The 17,504-nt window shown below is 28.5% G+C and overlaps 1 protein-coding gene across 2 annotated transcripts; it reads left to right on the top strand.

The window, feature by feature from the left end:
• The first annotated feature begins 755 nt into the window (after positions 1-755).
• Positions 756-15,446, top strand: LOC122849121 (translin). 2 transcript variants are annotated; one of them, XM_044147714.1, is made up of 6 exons: positions 756-1,003; positions 1,118-1,150; positions 14,006-14,105; positions 14,175-14,390; positions 14,484-14,563; positions 14,926-15,446. In XM_044147714.1, the coding sequence occupies exons 1-6, from the start codon at positions 851-853 to the stop codon at positions 15,139-15,141; spliced, it is 798 nt and encodes a 265-aa protein (XP_044003649.1). In that variant the 5' UTR covers positions 756-850; the 3' UTR covers positions 15,142-15,446. The 2 variants fall into 2 exon arrangements, with proteins under 2 accessions (XP_044003649.1, XP_044003650.1); XM_044147715.1 differs by having other exon boundaries at positions 895-1,150; positions 14,926-15,433.
• Positions 15,447-17,504: the final 2,058 nt, after the last annotated feature.

The raw sequence follows: 17,504 nt of genomic DNA on the forward strand, positions 1-17,504 counted from the left end.
TCTCGTATAATGTTTTAATTCTAATAAAATTTTTTATACACGTTGATGAATTTATTTATTATTTATCGTGTAATAAAAAAAAAAGTTTGACACCTTTGTACAGTGGTGTGAGTGAGAGTTTAATAAATCATTTAGTTCATTTTATAAAAAAAGAGGGCACTTTCAATTATCATACTTTTTATGTAGTATGATACGTATGATACGTATCATACGTATGATTGTATGATACCCCGAAAATCGTCGAATTACCCATCACTGGCGTCACTCTGCTCATACTCACTCTAAAGGCTTGTGGCCATTAGCATAGTTTTTCGACCAAGTTCTATGCCATAGCACTATGGAAGGAAAAGTTCACATATAACGGCTATAAGGCGGCGTTTTAATCGTTTCTTGAAATTGTTTCAGCTGTGCCAACTTGCTTACAAACACATAAAAAACAAATAAAAATATAACCTTTCTTATTTGTTGACAATTTGATATTTTGACAGTCAATCATTATATATATGTACTATACATGTGTAAATATAAACAAACAAATTTATTAACAACTCTAACCATTGTTGTTATATTTTTTTAATGTTGGCTGGATCAAAAAAAACTAGTGTGAAGTTAGCGGTTCTATGCTGAAAATGCTGCGTGCAGCATTTTTTCAACATAGTCCTCGGTGGCCATTTTCTAGTAAATTTTTAGTGAGATATAGTGACACAAGTGCTATCACTATGGCATAGAACTTGGTCGAAAAACTATGCTAGTGGCCACATGCCTTAATCATGGAGGTGTATAAACTCCATGGCCTTAATATAAAAGCTCCACAAGCGCCACCGGTGGATGAAAAAAGCCCTAAATTGTAATGCCCTGTGAATACGGGTGCAGTTATATTATATTTGAGTGGTCACTCTTTCTAGACGTGACTGTACTGACAAGAACAAGAATTTACCAGTTGCGTCTTTTTCTCAGAAACACTTCTGACGCAAGAGTTTACCTTCTAGTTTTATTATATAAAGTGGGTATATGTAAGTTTATACCTAATTACCCACTTGTCATTTTATTTTAGTGGTTGGAACTTGAATAAACAGAAGCAATGGCTGTCATATCAGATATATTTATTTCCTTTCAGGATCACTTAAACCGTGAACAGGAATTGCGTGATGTAAGTTATTATGTGTATTTATTTTCATATAGTTATTATGATAGAAATACGGAGACATCATTCGTAGCACATGCAAAGCATGACTTGTTCTGTTTTCAAGAGCGAAAAAACCATTACTATATTAGTATTTAAGAACAGTCCTGTCAGAGTGTGATGAAGAGCATTGAATCAAGTTCGACTTCCGCAAACAGGATAACATCGTAGACAAAAAGTCACTACAAATTAGCTAGGATTTTTCTGTATCTATCTGTTATTTTAGTTATCATTTTGGTCTATAAACAAAAAAGTTACGCAATATTTTATTAAGGTATTATATGTGAGAATTAATTTTCCCGGCAAAACGGTTCAACTACAAATTCTAATTTCTTCACTCAAATTAGCTAGGATTTTTCTGTATCTATCAGATATTTTAGTTATAATTTTCGTCTATAAATAAAAAAGTTATTAAGATTTTAATATTTTGGAGTAAAAAAAAATAAATTTTTTTCACTTTTTTGACGCTTTTTTTTTGGGAAACTGGTTTAGTAAAAATTTTTTTATATTCTTTACGAGTTGCTTTTTTCTTATTATACTTGTAATTTTTTTTTTTTTTATTATAAACAAAAAAGTTATGCAATTTTAATATGATTATTGCTCCAAAAAAAAAATTTTTTTTTTTTTGTCATTTTCCATCTTCAAATTAAAATTTGTTTACTACAAATTACTACAAATTCTAAGAAAGCTATTAGACCTATTTATTTCTATTTTTCTTTAATTTTCTACGAAAGTACATTTTAACTCTTTTTCCACCCTTCATTTTTGAACTACAAATTAAACCTTTTTCACTACAAATTACTACAAATTCCAACGAACGTATTGGCCCTAATTTCATCGCTCTAAGACAATTTTTGAAGAAAGTACCTTTTAACCCTTTCTCCACCTTTAATTTTTGAACTACAAATTAAACCATTTACACTACAAATTACTACAAATTAAGACCTTCAAAATAAACTTTACTAGAAGTTTCGACGATAATGTGGGGTGCTAGGTTCACGCAGCTCACTTAGCAACGCTCATACCCGAGTGGTCTCTCAGGCGCGTTCAAAACTTCTCAACAGTCGAGTAGCTGTCTAATGATTATACTTTTTTTTTACATAAAAATATAAATATCATAGATAATAGAGGAAAATTAATTTCGATTATAGCTGATAAAGTTACTTGAGAATATTGTAAAAGAAAATGACAGAAAAATCAAAAAGAAAAGAAAACCTGTTGATGATAAAAAATTTCATCGATTTTTCTGTCCTTATATACACTAGTTAGACTATTTTGTAAATTAAATTGAAAAAAAAACTATGGAAAACATAAAAACATTCGTATACTCATGGTAGAAGACAGAAATACTGTACTGCACTAACACTTCACTAGCTAGACACATACAGTTAAAGAACTTATATATGTATGTGCGTGACTGCTCGGCGTCTACAGAAGCCTGACCCGACTTTGGTCAGTCGAGCGTTCAGACACGACTGTCGACTGCGGCGCTCCGAGTGCGAACGCACCTTGGAGACCAATAACATGAACCTTGTATTCTCGGGACGAGCGTCCCTGAACGCGACAGTCGGACAGCCGACGCGGACGCTCCTTGGAGACCGTAGCTTTAAACCGCATTCAGGGCGCAAAGTCGTGGTGAGAAAAAAATTAGCGTGTTGCGAGTACGCGCGGGGGAAGTGAAACTTCTTTCAGAGTAGTTTCATGACACGCTGAATATTAATAATAATAATAATAATACTAATAATAATAATAATATTAATCCTGACAATAATATTCGAATATAAATATTATTAGTTAATAATAATTATTAGTATTTATATTTCGAATATTATTATTATAAATTTTATTATTTATATCGTCACATTAATGGAAGAAGGGCGTAAGTGCCATTTTTAGGAATTTTTTTTTTCTAAAAGGAAAAGGGCGTGAGTGCGAATTTATAAATTTTCGGGCTTTGCATCTAATTTTAAGGCTTAAAGAAAAAAAAAAAGTGCGTATGTTCAGGGACTTACGCCTTTTTTCCATTCTCAAAATCATTTTTAATAAAAGATGAAGATTTGTAATTATTTTTATGTTTTTCGTATTGATAATAAATTATGTATAATTATCAGTAAACAATCAATAATTTAAAAAATCCTGCCATTAAATAAATTTCAAATAAAATTGAAAATATGCCTTTCATCTTTTATCAAAAATTATTTTGATAACGGGAAAAAAGGCGTAAATCCTTGGACATACGCCCTTTATCTTTTATCAAAGGTACGCCCATTTTCCCTTTTTTTTAAGTATTAAAATTAGATGAAAAACCCGAAAATTTATAAATTTGCACTTACGCCCTTTTTCCTTTAAAATTGACGTTTTTGGCACTTCATTCTTTGATGCGACAATATAATTGATGCCATCGATATTATTACTAATATTATATTGATATTATTGTTAATCATAATATTATTCATATATAACCATAGTATAAATAAAATAATAATTTCAAAAATATCATCGATGATAATAATATCAATATAATATTAGTAATAATAACAATAATATTATCGATTTATAATAATATCAGTGATATTAATAATATCACTGAATTACTCCAATTTTTCAAAATCGGAAAAACCATTTTTACTAGGATTGACATGAAATACCTAAATCTAATATGGTCAAAACATTTGGAACATTTTTTATTATGTACGTTTTATTATTTCTTTTGAATAACTATAAAATTTTTCAGAACGATTTGACTTAAGAATAGCGCAATAAGAAAAGTCTCTAATTATTTCATAACTTTTTTATTTATCAACAAAAATTAAAACTACGATATGTCATGTTCACAGTGTGATGGGTCTTTGGTCGATTTTTGAGTTTAATACATTACTTGTAAGTTACTGTAGTTTTTGTAATTTACATACGACGCCATTTTGAGAGTCTTCCTTTTACCGACCGTCAATGAAAAGTGAGCTGTGTTGACATGGTATTTGAATTTATTTCAGATAATATAATTGAGAAATGGATAGAACTAAATGAATCGTGTGGTTATCTTCAATTTTTCCTTAGTTATTTGCTGAAATAAATTCAAATAATATTGGCAAATAGCTAAAGAAAAGATGTAGTCAAATAAATTGAAAAGTAATCTAAATTCATTGATCCTTAGCTATATTTGCCATAATAAATTTAAATAAGTGTGGCAAATAGCTGGGAATGAATTAAGACTACAAATCAATTTATTCGGCTGCATTCTTCCTTCAGCTACATTGGTCATAATAAATTAAGAAGCTATTAGTGAATGTATCTAAAGAAAGGATGTAGCCAAATAAATTAGTCATTTTCATCAATTCCTTAGCAATATTTGCCATATAAAATTAAAATAATTGTGGCAAATGGTTGAGGAGTTAATTTAGACTGCACATCAATTTACATGACTACATCCTTTCCTTAGCAATTTGACAATAGCTCTCTAATTTATTATGGAAAATATAGCTGAAAAACTAATTAAGATTACTTACTTTAATTTATTCAATTTTATCCTTTTTTTAGCTACATCTGCCATAATAAATTAAAAAATTATTGGCGAATGGCGAAGGATAAAACCAAATAATTTAATAATTATTCTTCATTAATTCCTTGACTATATTTGCCAAAAGTATGTTAAATTATTTTGGCGCGTGTCCAAGAAATTAATGAAACTAGAAAAATTGTGTAATAATTCCTACAATAATTCCTCAGTCATTCGCCAATATAAATAAAAAAATGTCAAATTACTAACTGTAAAATCAAAGTTTCATAGTTGCTGTAAGATGATGCAGTGAACTTTATGTAAGATACTTCATGTAAGAAACCAAGCTGTGTAAATTACTGTAACTTAAAGGGTAGCTTATAAACCCATCACTGATTCATACAGCCGTCTTTCCCGTGAAAATATGACCACATACAAACAATTACGATCCTTATATAAAAAAGACAATTGTCATCGATCTTCTGAACATTTGATTGGTCATTGTCTTTTTCTATTATTTTTTTATTTATTTCGTTAGCAACAAAAAAAAAAAAAAAGAAAAGAGTGAGCGAAACATAGTTTGTTTTTTTGTTGCTAACGAAATGGTCGATCACAAGTCCGTATATGTTACCGATTGTTTATTATTGTTATAAAAAAATGCATCAGTAGAATTTCAAAAAGAAAATGTATTTTGTTTCTTCGTAATGTCCGTTATTCATCGGATTTTTTATAAATAAAATACTGTGTAACATATATTTATTGTAAAAAAAATATTGACAATAAAAAGACCAGTGGAAAATTATAAAGTTAAAATTTCTTAAAAGTTTAAACAATTTTTGATGTGTAAACATCTTTAGGCGCGGGTTGGGTTGGACTAAAAGGGAAAAACATAGAGTTTAGACGTCAGATCCGGTAACGGATCTGGGCAGGAATCCATTTTCTGTCAGTCTACATTGCGCCTTGCAGCGCCATGGTAATCGGTCGGTAACCATTACCATCAGGCGGTCTGTAGTATAGATGAATTTAAATGCGCGTATTTATATATTTAATTTATTTATTATTATATTATAAATATATATGCGCCGTTGTATATATTAATATACAAATATTTTATTTGTATTTATTAGTTATACTTGCATTTGTTAGGCGAAGTAAAGTTCATATTGTACATATATATTAGGGTGGTCCTTAAAAAGGCTATGGTGGAATTTGATCACTCTCACCCCCTCATTTGGTTAGAAATATATAAAAAAAAATTCTCTCAAATTTTCAGAATTTTTAGTCAACATTAACCCGTGCCGCAAAAGCTTTTTCTATTTTCGATTTCGGGATTTTTAGCAAGATTACGATATTCATAGAGACAAGATTTTATGAGTAATATTAGAACGTCGTTGCAAGCAAAAAATATTGGTCGCAACAGAACTTCGATATCTCGAATACTTTTCGAGGTATCGAAGAAACATGATATTGAATTTTTCTTTTCGTCATTTTTTTAGTAGATAAATAGTTTAGTAAAAAAAAAAAAAATTTGAAATCGATTTTATTAGTATTTTTTACGAGGAATATTGTGGTTCAAACAGAAATATCGTACCTTCAACAGATTTCGAGATACTGAGCTTTAAAGGTAAAATATATCGAAATATATTACTAACTTTTCATTGATTTGATATTTTTAAATAATTATAAATTCAAAAAAAATCAATATTAATAATGATTCTAGTAAGATTTTTTACGGAGAAAAACAATAGTGATGATAAAAATTCAATATCTCTATCCATTTTCGAGACATCGATTATTGAAAATTAAAAAAATATCGATATATTCATAAGATGACGAGTTGTAACTAGAAAAAACTAGATTCCATAGTCATATTCCAACTTGGATAAAGAAAAATGTTTTGCCTATAGCCGCTAGATCTTTTCTCAGCTATATCTTGACCTTTGCTATATCTTTTATTTAGCCTTAATTATAGCTAAACATACAATATCTACATTATTTTACCCGCTACGTTCTTTTCTTTAGCTACATCTTTTCCTCACCTAGATTTTTCACTTAGCCGCTAGATCTTTTACTTAGTCCTAATTATAGCCAAACACACCCCTGGTAAAAATACTCTTTCCGGATTTTCTACGCAATTGAGACTTCCGGAGATATTATTCCAGAGTTTTTCCTGATTTTCTCCGGAATTTTTCAGACAAAATTTCTTTTTCCTTTTTCGTAGGTAAACTCTTATTTCTAGTTTCTTTATTGATTCTTCCGATTTTTTGTGTTTGTTTTCAAAGCGAAAATTCCGGAAAAAATGCGGAGATATTATAGAAATAGTCTGGAGATTACTCGATAAATATCTCCGAAAGTCTCAATTACGTAGAAAATCCGAAGTAAGTCCGGAGAAATCATGAGAAATCCGGGGAAAATCTGGAGAGATTATTTCTACCAGGGACAATATCTACGTTATTTTACCGGCATAATTGCTTCTTTAGCTGCATCTTTTCATCAGCTAAAAGCCGACTGGCAAGAATTTATGGTGGGGAAGCATAGCTCTCACTCACTCACTCTGGTGGGCTCTTATGAAAAGAAATGTGGAAGGGGCAGCTTCACCATCATAAACTCTTGCCAGTTGGCTTTTACATTATTTCATTAAAACCGAAAGTTATATCCTTTTATTCAAGTTGGAATATAACTATGGAATCTAGTTTTTTCTAGTTACAACTCGTCATCTTATAAATATATCGATATTTTTAATTTTCAATAATCGATGTCTCGAAAATGGATAGAGATATTGATTTTTTATCATCACTATTGTTTTTCTCCGTAAAAAATCTTACTAGAATCATTATTAATATTGATTTTTTTTGAATTTATAATTATTTAAAAATATCAAATCAATGAAAAGTTAGTAATATATTTCGATATATTTTACCTTTAAAGCTCAGTATCTCGAAATCTGTTGAAGGTACGATATTTCTGTTTGAACCACAATATTCCTCGTAAAAAATACTAATAAAATCGATTTCAAAATTTTTTTTTTTTACTAATCTATTTATCTACTAAAAAAATGACGAAAAGAAAAATTCAATATCATGTTTCTTCGATACCTCGAAAAGTATTTGAGATATCGAAGTTCTGCTGCGACCAATATTTTTTGCTTGCAATGACGTTCTAATATTACTCATAAAATCTTGTCTCTATGAATATCGTTATCTTGCTAAAAATCCCGAAATCGAAAATAGAAAAAGCTTTTGCGGCACGGGTTAATGTTGACTAAAAATTCTGAAAATTTGAGAGAATTTTTTTTTATATATTTCTAACTAAATGAGGGGGTAAGAGTGATCAAATTCCACCATAGCCTTTTTAAGGACCACCCTAATATATATACATGCATATGCAAGTATTTTTCATTTACAAGATTAATATACCTATTATTATTGTTTATATAAAATAATATTTCCTAAATTCAAAACATAATATTGAATTATTATACAATAATAATTTATTTATAATATTGACTAATTTTATGTTTTAAAAAAAGAGAAATAGACATTGATGACTGATGTGTTAGTTTAAAAGAGAAAATTATTATTGTAATTGTACAGAAGAATTTCAGAAGATATTATCATAACCGAGACAACATGTTTTTTTATTCGGTTTTTATAGAAAATTTTCTCACGATTACGGGAAAAATACGGAAAAAATTCATACGAATGCGCAGTGGTTAAAAATGGAGTTGAAATATGGAAAAAACGGCTATTTATCGGTTATATATCGTATAGTTATTGAAATAACGATTAATTCTCAAATTTAATAATGGCCATCAATGAATCTCGTCAAGTAAAAAAAAAAGTCAACATAAAAAAATTCGATATCGCGAATAGTTTTCGAGTTATAATAACTTATATTTTTCGATATATTAAGTTTTTTTTTTTAATATCAATAGCTAATTTAATAAGCTAAAAAAAAAGCCCAATAAAAATTTTTATATCGAATAGTTATCAAATTATCGATATTTTTTTTAAAATGTATACAATTTTTTTTTCTAAACAAAAAAAAGTCGAAATTTTTGTTTTTTTTTCAAAAAAACTGCTAATTATTGATTGTCGCGTATTGTTAAGCACGAATATATATTTTTTTTTCGAAAAGAATGAATATATCCAAGTTTTTTTTTACTTGGTCGCTAGGTTTTTTACTTAGCTATATTTTTTACTTAGCTATATTTATAGCCAAACACACAATATCTACATAATTTTACTTAGCTATATTTTTTAATTAGCTATATTTTTTACTTAGCTATATATTTTTTACTTAGCTATATTTTTAACTTAGCAATATTTTTACTTAGCTATATTTTTCACTTAGCTATATGTTTTACTTAGCTATTTTTTTTACTTAGCTATATTTATAGCCAAACACACAATACCTACATAATTTTATCAGCTATATCTTTTACTTAGCTATTTTTTTTACTTAGCTATATATTTATAGCCAAACACACAATATCTACATAATTTTACCAGCTATATTTTTAACTTAGCTATATTTTTTACTTACCTATTTTTTTCACTTAGCTATATTTTTTACTCAGCTATATTTTTTACTTAGCTTTATTTCTTTACTTAGCTCCATTATATTATCAATTATGAAAAAAATTATCATTAACATTAGAAAGATATCGATAATTCGAAAACTATTCGCGCGATCAAAAAATTGTATTCGATTTTTTTTTCTCCTTGATGAGTTTAATCGACTTCCATTATTAAATTAATAAAAAAAAAAATCGATATATCGAAATTTTAAAAAATCTTATAACTCGAAAACTATTCGAGATATCGCAATTTTTTTAAAAACATTTTCTTCTCCCCGACGATTTCTATTGATTGCCATTATTAAATTTGAGAATAATTCGTTAATTCAATAACTATACGACATATAACCGATAGATAGCCGTTTTTTTCATATTTCAACTCCATTTTTAACCACTTTGCGCATTCGTAGGAATTTTTCGTAGAAACACGCCGAAGATGTTTACACATGATAAACCCGCGAGTCTAGATGGCTCACAAAATTTTTTTTTACAATAAATATTTGTTGCAACTTATTTCTAAAAAATCGATTCAATAAAGGACATTATAAAGAAGTAAAATATATTTTTTTATGGATTTCTACTGATGAATTTGTTTATAACAATAATAAACAATAAACATTTTAGAAATCATTGATACAGGCGCGCGTAGCGTGCCAATAGGATCGTTTTAAAAAAAAATTACGATGCGTCACAATAAATAATAAAGTGGGGCTTCAGGGGTTCAGAACGGCGGGCTATTTTCTAATCATGAGACTTGATTTACTTCCACGAATTGTCTTTCGAGAACAGAGATCTATTTGTAAAATTATTCGTTTGCTCGGAAGGTCTAGATAACAACCAAAGAATATAGAAATAATAATAATTAATAGTTTTTAATACATGTTTAAGTACATCACTTAACATGACTTAGTTGTATTTCAACAAATATTTGTCACGGCTTTTCACTGCTTGTCATTTTTTTAGTTTCAATTTTTTTTTAATAAAAATAATCATGTCTAACACAAAAAAATATCTAAAGTTTTCTGAAGTCTGCTATGTTGTCGTTCCGGACGAACAACTAATTTTACGAACGGACCCCATATCTCACTTATTGTCTAGAGCTGGCACCAAGAAGACTAGAAATACAAAAAGACGGACTTCTTATCTCGCCTGTATATGAAAACCGTATTGCTATATGATCGCCGCATAATTGAGGGGCATTGCAGTATTCCGGTTACGTGTGCGACCCGTTTCACTTTTATTTTACAACTGGCAAACACTAAATGGAGCATTACACAGATATCAGAATTTACTTGGTATTTTTTTTAAGTTTCTGGTTTTTTTCAAATCGGGTGAATTTTTAATTGCTCAAGGTTCAGAATTATTTGCCCGAATTTGTATAACCACCATTGGATTTTCTAGCTCAAGAATAGTTGATGAAAACTATTCATTTATTATGCGATGCACCTGTATACGAACGTTCCGGAGTAAATATATTTGTTCCACGTTATTTTTTAAGTAAAAATTCTAATGTTGGTGGCACAAACTAGTTTAAATGATTATGAACCTCTATCGATTTCCTCATATGTAGTCAGAAGTGTGATATTATTTATTTAATAATTTTAGTTTATTCAAAAGAGTAATAGTGAAACGAAATAAAAGATTATTTTATATTTTATTCATGTTGAATTTCGGGATGAGATTGTATGTGCCTATGGTGTGATTGTAATATGAACTAGTACACGTGTAGCCCTGATCGTTTTCCTGGAATATTTGAGATGTCGTAAAAGTATTGAGCAATAACGAGCATTTTGCATGGTCGTTTATACGTAGCTTTGTCATTAAAAGAAACATAGGTAAATTACATCTATAGTGTCTGATTATTTTAACCTATAAATATTATTATGGCCTATCAATCAATTCCTGATGCTTGGCTATTAATCATGATGCTAGAGACGCAAGCTTTTTAATGGCCAAACGTTGGCCGATACATAATTGGCAATGATACACTGAGAAAAAAAATGTCTGCATTTAAGAGAAAAGTTGCTTAAATATAGAAAAATTTTGCTTGAAAGTTTTAGGCTTTGATTTAAAAAAAAAATGTATTAAATTGAGCATAATATTTTTTAATTAAAGCAATTTATTTGCTTTAATTTGAGACAGTTTTCTTTTTATTTAAAGAGAATAAGAGAAACTTTGCCAAAGCAAATATCCTAAATGCGCGTTGCGGCCGTTGTGAAAGTTGCTGATTTTAAGGTAAATCGGATAATGGTTATACAATGGTTTAATAAAATTGCTGTTATGACAAATTGCTTGAACGGTGTCGTTTAACTACCGTTAAATTGAAAATATGAATCATTTGAATGTTACTGATGAACATTTTAATTAATCGGTCGTTTAATTTGAGGATAAATATTGGAAAGCTGGCATTGCTTTTAATGTCGTATTACAAATGAGGCAATGAATAATTGAAAATGTTTATCTAAATCATGTTGCCAAAACCAAGGGCGATTAAGCCTGAGCCTGCGGGATTTTGAGGAAATTATCGATTAATTTCGAAAAATTCGAATCAGAAAGCGATTCGAATAGAAGCGAAATTGGCTTTCATTATCACAATTTAAGTTGTCATTTATTTAAGGAAGTTATAGATTAAATTGGTTTTAAAGTAAAATAAAAATATTTTATTTTTCCTTTTTCAGGAGTTATTTACTTGAAATATTTTTTTTTTTGTTAACCGGCTGCTCAATCCTTACCCAGTTACTTTTCGAATATAACAGAACGATCATGAAATTTCTGAAAGTTTCATTATCAGGCTGGTTGGTTTTATTTTTTTTGTTCATGTAATTGTTTAAATTTATTACTTATTTAACTAGCTTAAAGAAAAACGAAAAAAATACCTATCTCACTATAGGCACTTAGTTATTTTATTTTAGATGTCTTCTTAAAATATTTTATACATATATTGTAAAAATTTTTTCTTTCTCAAAATCAGTTGAATATTTATTTCTAATTATTTCGAGAAGACATCTAAAATAAAATAACTAAGTGCCTATAGTGAGATAGGTATTTTTTTTGTTTTCCTTTAAGCTAGTTAAATAAAGTGACAGAAAGATGTATTAATAAAAATTTAAACATAAAATTTACATGTAAACAAAATTTACATGTAAAAAAAATAAAACCAACCAGCCTATCGGGATGTGATGAAACTTTTGATTCAAGGGCTTCATAATTTTGTCTCTGATACGTTAACGCGCGATGGTTCAGGGGGTAACGCACTGGCTTTTAAAAGTATAGGTTTAGATAGGTTTAGATTAGGCAGAGGTTCGAGGCTCGGTTAGGACAAAAAAAAAAAAAAAAAACAATTAAATCTTCAAGTGTAAAATAAAATAAGTCCTGAAAAAAAAGGAAAAATAAAAAAATAATTTTTTTTTTTATTTTCATTTCTTTTAATCAAAAATAAAAACAATTTTCTATTAACTTAATCAATATTATCCTCAAATTAAACGGCTTAACCATTAAATTAAAAGAAATGTCGCTCAATTTTAGCAACTTTCGTCTTGATTAGATCGCTTTTCTGCTTTAAATTGATTCAGAATTTTTTTAAATTAATCGATAATTTCCTCAAGTTAAACGACTTACCCATTGAATTGAATCAATTGTTGCTTAATTTTAGCAACTTGTGTCTTAACTAGATCGCTTTTTGTTTTAAATTGATTCATAATTTTTTTGAATTAATCCATTTTTCTTTTGTATAAAAACAATTTTCTATTAACTTAATCAATATTATCCTCAAATTAAACGACTTAACCATTAAATTAAAAGAAATGTCGCTCAATTTTAGCAACTTTCGTCTTGATTAGAACGCTTTTCTGCTTTAAATTGATTCATAATTTTTCCAAATTAATTGATAATTTCCTCAAGTTAAACGACTTACCCATTAAATTAAATGAAATGTCGCTCAATTTTAGCAACTTGTGTCTTAACTAGATCGCTTTTTGTCTTGAATTGATTCATAATTTTTTTAAATTAATTCATTTATCATTTGTATAAAAACAATTTTCTATTAATTCAATCAATATTATCCTTAAATTAAACGATTTACCCATTAAATAAAATCAAATGTCATTTAATTTTAGCAACTTTTGTTTTAACTAGACCGCTTATTCGCTTGATTTAAAGGATATTTTTGCTTCCTTTTTAGCAAAGTTTCTCTTAAATTAATTCTCTTTTCTCTTAAATAAAAAGAAAACTGTCTCAAATTAAAGCAAATAAATTGCTTTAATTAAAAAATATTTTGTTCAAATTAATACATTTTTTTTTTAAATCAAAGCCTAAAACTTTCAAGCAAAATTTTGCTATATTTTAGCAACTTTTTCTCTCAGTGTACATGATTGCCAACGATAGCACCACAAATATTAACCAGTCGATTTCTATATATTTTTCATATATGGTACATGCTTGGTTATCACTCACAGCCCCCTATTAATTTGGCAATGAATGCAATGCTCCTCTTAATCGGTTAAGAAAATATTTGAACCATATTCCACAAGTAAAGTTTCGCAATTAGTTGTAGTAGAAGCTGTACGAATCAGGTATAATTGCAAAACCCGAGGACCCATAAGACCCTGCTGTTGTTGGAGCTATTTGTTTATATTCGTTCATAATATGTATTACCGACTGATATGGTATATATATACTTTTGCCCAATAAGCTTTTCTCCAATTAATTCATTATTATAAAAAATGATTAATCCTTTTTTTTTCTGCAGGGAATTCGGGAAATCGTCAAAGAAATTGAAAAAAGTGCGAGGGATATACTCATAGTTCTTCAAAAGATACACAACGAAAATTCTAACGAACAAAATATAAGTATGAATTTTTTATATAACATTTTGATATAATTTTTGAAAAGTCTGTTTTTTTGACTCATTACCTCAGTCGTTAGTGATTATTGTTCGAAAGCCCGAGAATATTTTGGAGATATCAGACAATACTATGCTAAGCTATCATCACTTGTCCCAAACGAGCAATACTACCGGTTTAACGACATTTGGCGTTTTGTGACGCAACGATTATGCTTCTTGGCATCACTGACTGTCTATTTGGAGATTGGCGTTCTGGTTACAAAAGAAACAGTTGCTGAAATTTTAGGAAGTAATTCAAAATTTTCGATTGCTAATATCGAATGCGATTATTTCATTGTTTTATAATAAGATAAGTACGTAAATCTTTTTTTTTTTCTTATAGTAAACAATCAACGGGGAGAAGGATTCCACTTAGACTTGGAAGATTTTTTGATGGGGTTGCTTCAATTATCTTCGGAATTAGTAAGTAGTAAAATAAAGACTTCTAATAACGGCTAAGATCAATGTACGATATACATACATACTGACTGCGCTCAGTGCAACTACCTTTATAGTTATTCTTATTATGTAGTTATAAATAACCATTTTTTCTTCAAAATGATAAATTTTCGAGACATTTTTGTTAAATCACAAGCAAGGGTAGCATAGAACGGTGACGCGGCGTACTTGAAAATTCGTGCTTGATTAGAGATTATTATTATATCCAGTCTTACTTTAACTCTGAGAAATTCTTTACCCGTTTGAATCCTCATTCATATAGATTGTCGTTTATCTCGTTTTCTTTAATTTAATTATGATTTCACTTTTGCTGTTTCAAATGACAGAGTCGCTTTGCAGTTAACAGCGTTACATCTGGAGACTACACCAGACCTATTGAAATTGCTCATTTTGTGAATGAGCTGAATGCAGGATTCCGGCTGTTAAACTTGAAAAATGACAATTTGAGAAAACGATTTGACGCACTGAAGTATGATGTAAAAAAAATTGAAGAAGTCGTTTATGATTTGAGTATTCGAGGCTTAGTGAATCCTGTGAAGTAGTTTCATCAAGAATAACAGTTGTCAAATGAATGTTTGGCTCGAATTTGTTTACTTGTGTTTTTTTTGTATCATTGTTGATTCATTCAATTACTAAACGTTGTACTCTTCAAGCTTTGAATAAAAACAGAATGAAAAATTCATCAAAATAAATGAAATTGCTTTGCACTGCATAATAAAAATAAAAATAATAATAATAATAATAATATTATATTCGATTAATATATTCGATTTTACCTCCCTAAATTACGTCATATCCCCCTACCTTCCTATCTTTACTTTTCAGAGAATTTTTTAGAGTCAACCCAATAAACAATATACAATACAATTAATTATATTTTTAGTGAAATAATAAAGTGAATATATTATTAGAATTTAAGCCACAGTGTTTGGATTTATTTAACGTGTTATTCCTATTATTTCAACTTACAACCTATCCTCCACATCCTTTGGGAGCCCTGTATCAAACTCAAGGCCTTACAACCCTTGTGAAATTATCGTGGTATATTTGGATACGTGGTGCGATACAAATAGTATTTTGACACCCATTCTTTGAATAAGCCAATACATATTTCACTTGCGAAGACCATTTATGTTTTAATTCATCGATAAAATTCTCAATATTTGGATTCTTATCTCCTATTTGGTTACATTACTCATTATTGATTTGATAATTTGATGTGAGTAATGTTTGTAGATAATAAACACTGCTGGAAAAATTCTGGAAATTAAAAAAAAAAATCATATTTCATAAAAATTTCGATCAAGAATAACGATTATTCAATAATAAGAAAGTTCTTCGTCATGAAATTTTTTTATCATCTGTTTTGCAGATTCAATAGCTGACTGAATATGAAGAAAAAAACGATAAATATGGGAAAATATCAGTAAATATAAAAGAGAATATAGGAAAGTGACTGAATATAGAGAAAAAAAAGATAAATATGGGAAAATATCAGTAAATATAAAGAAGAATATAGGAAAATATCAAAGAAAAATCGGTAAATATAAAGGAAAATATAGAAAAGTGACTGAATATAAAGAAAAAAACGATAAATAAGGGAACATATCAATTATGCCCCCCCCCCCCGAACATTTTCTAAGTCCCTTAATTAATCTAAACAAGATGAATATGGAAAATGAAGAAAAATATAGAAAAATAAAGAATATATAAACGAATAAATGAAAATATAGAAAAATCACTGAATATAAAGAAAAATACGATAATTATAGGAAAATATTAGGGAAATATGAGTAAACAAAAAAGAAAAGTATAGCAGAATATCATGGAAAAATCATATTTAACAACAAGATTTTTCAACAAAAAGATTTAAAAAAAAATTATTAACATGATAAATTATTAAGGTTGCTTATAAATAATTAAATCGTCACTCAATTTTTTTTTTTTTTTTGCTCATTTTTCAAATGAAATAAATATCTATACTCTCAATTTTTTTCAATTTTTTCTGACGTCGTTTTTTTGAGATAATTAATGCCAAAGTTGACAACTTTTATACGCCAGGATAGGACTATAAGTTGATATACCGTACATTTTTATTTTTAACGAGTTCGTTTTTTTCACTAAAAAATTTTTAAATTACTATCAAATTGTAGTGCTCGACAAAACGAATACGATAAAAAAATTTGAATTTTTTCTGACGTTGATTTTTAAAGATATTTAATGTTAAATTTTGAAATTTTTGCTTCTTGCAAACGAAAGGACATGAGAGAATTGCGATCCGGCAACACTGCTCTCTTCTCCTTGTTTACTTTTCACTTGCCGAGCGGGATGTTATACACCAACGTGACATACACAATGATGCACTATAGAAGTGGTAGTATATAAAAAAATACAGTGTCTCACGATTTCCATTTTGCTTGCTGGAATAGTGTTGGTGCCTATCTGTTTACACACACACTACGATTTTAAAGGCAAAAGCGTAACAAAATTTTTAAAGAGGGGCCACAAAATAAACGTAGTGGTATACGAGTCCTCCAAGCCTAAATATTAGTACGACTATGTCCCTTGTAAGCAACCTTAAATATTCAAGTTAAACAAAATATATACGATCATTGGAGGATTAGTGAGAAAAATTAATGAACAATACCCATCAATGAATAATAAAGAAATAATGATACCAGTAGAAGCTAATATAAAATTCGATGACGATGAGGAAAATGAAAATATACCAAAAATTAATTTCGAGATTAAAAAAATACAAGAAATTGTACATCTACCAATTAAATCATTTGCAGGCAAAATAATTTTAGCGAAAAAAAAAAAAAAAGAAAACTATTCAATAATAATAATGACATTATTTAGATATCATCGCAATCATAATAGCAATAAATAAAGTGGAATTTAT

The sequence above is a fragment of the Aphidius gifuensis genome, linkage group LG2 (genome assembly GCF_014905175.1).
Source record: "Aphidius gifuensis isolate YNYX2018 linkage group LG2, ASM1490517v1, whole genome shotgun sequence".
In the NCBI taxonomy this organism is placed as follows: Eukaryota; Metazoa; Arthropoda; class Insecta; order Hymenoptera; family Braconidae; genus Aphidius; species Aphidius gifuensis.

Bases quoted from the DNA above. Each gene is read 5' to 3' on its own strand.
- LOC122849121 (XM_044147714.1), top strand. From the start codon at position 851: ATGCCCTGTGAATACGGGTGCAGTTATATTATATTTGAGTGGTCACTC. The intron at 14,106-14,174 runs GTATGAATTTTT...TCATTACCTCAG, and splicing joins TTCTAACGAACAAAATATAA to TCGTTAGTGATTATTGTTCG. The intron at 14,564-14,925 runs GTAAGTAGTAAA...TTCAAATGACAG, and splicing joins TTCAATTATCTTCGGAATTA to AGTCGCTTTGCAGTTAACAG.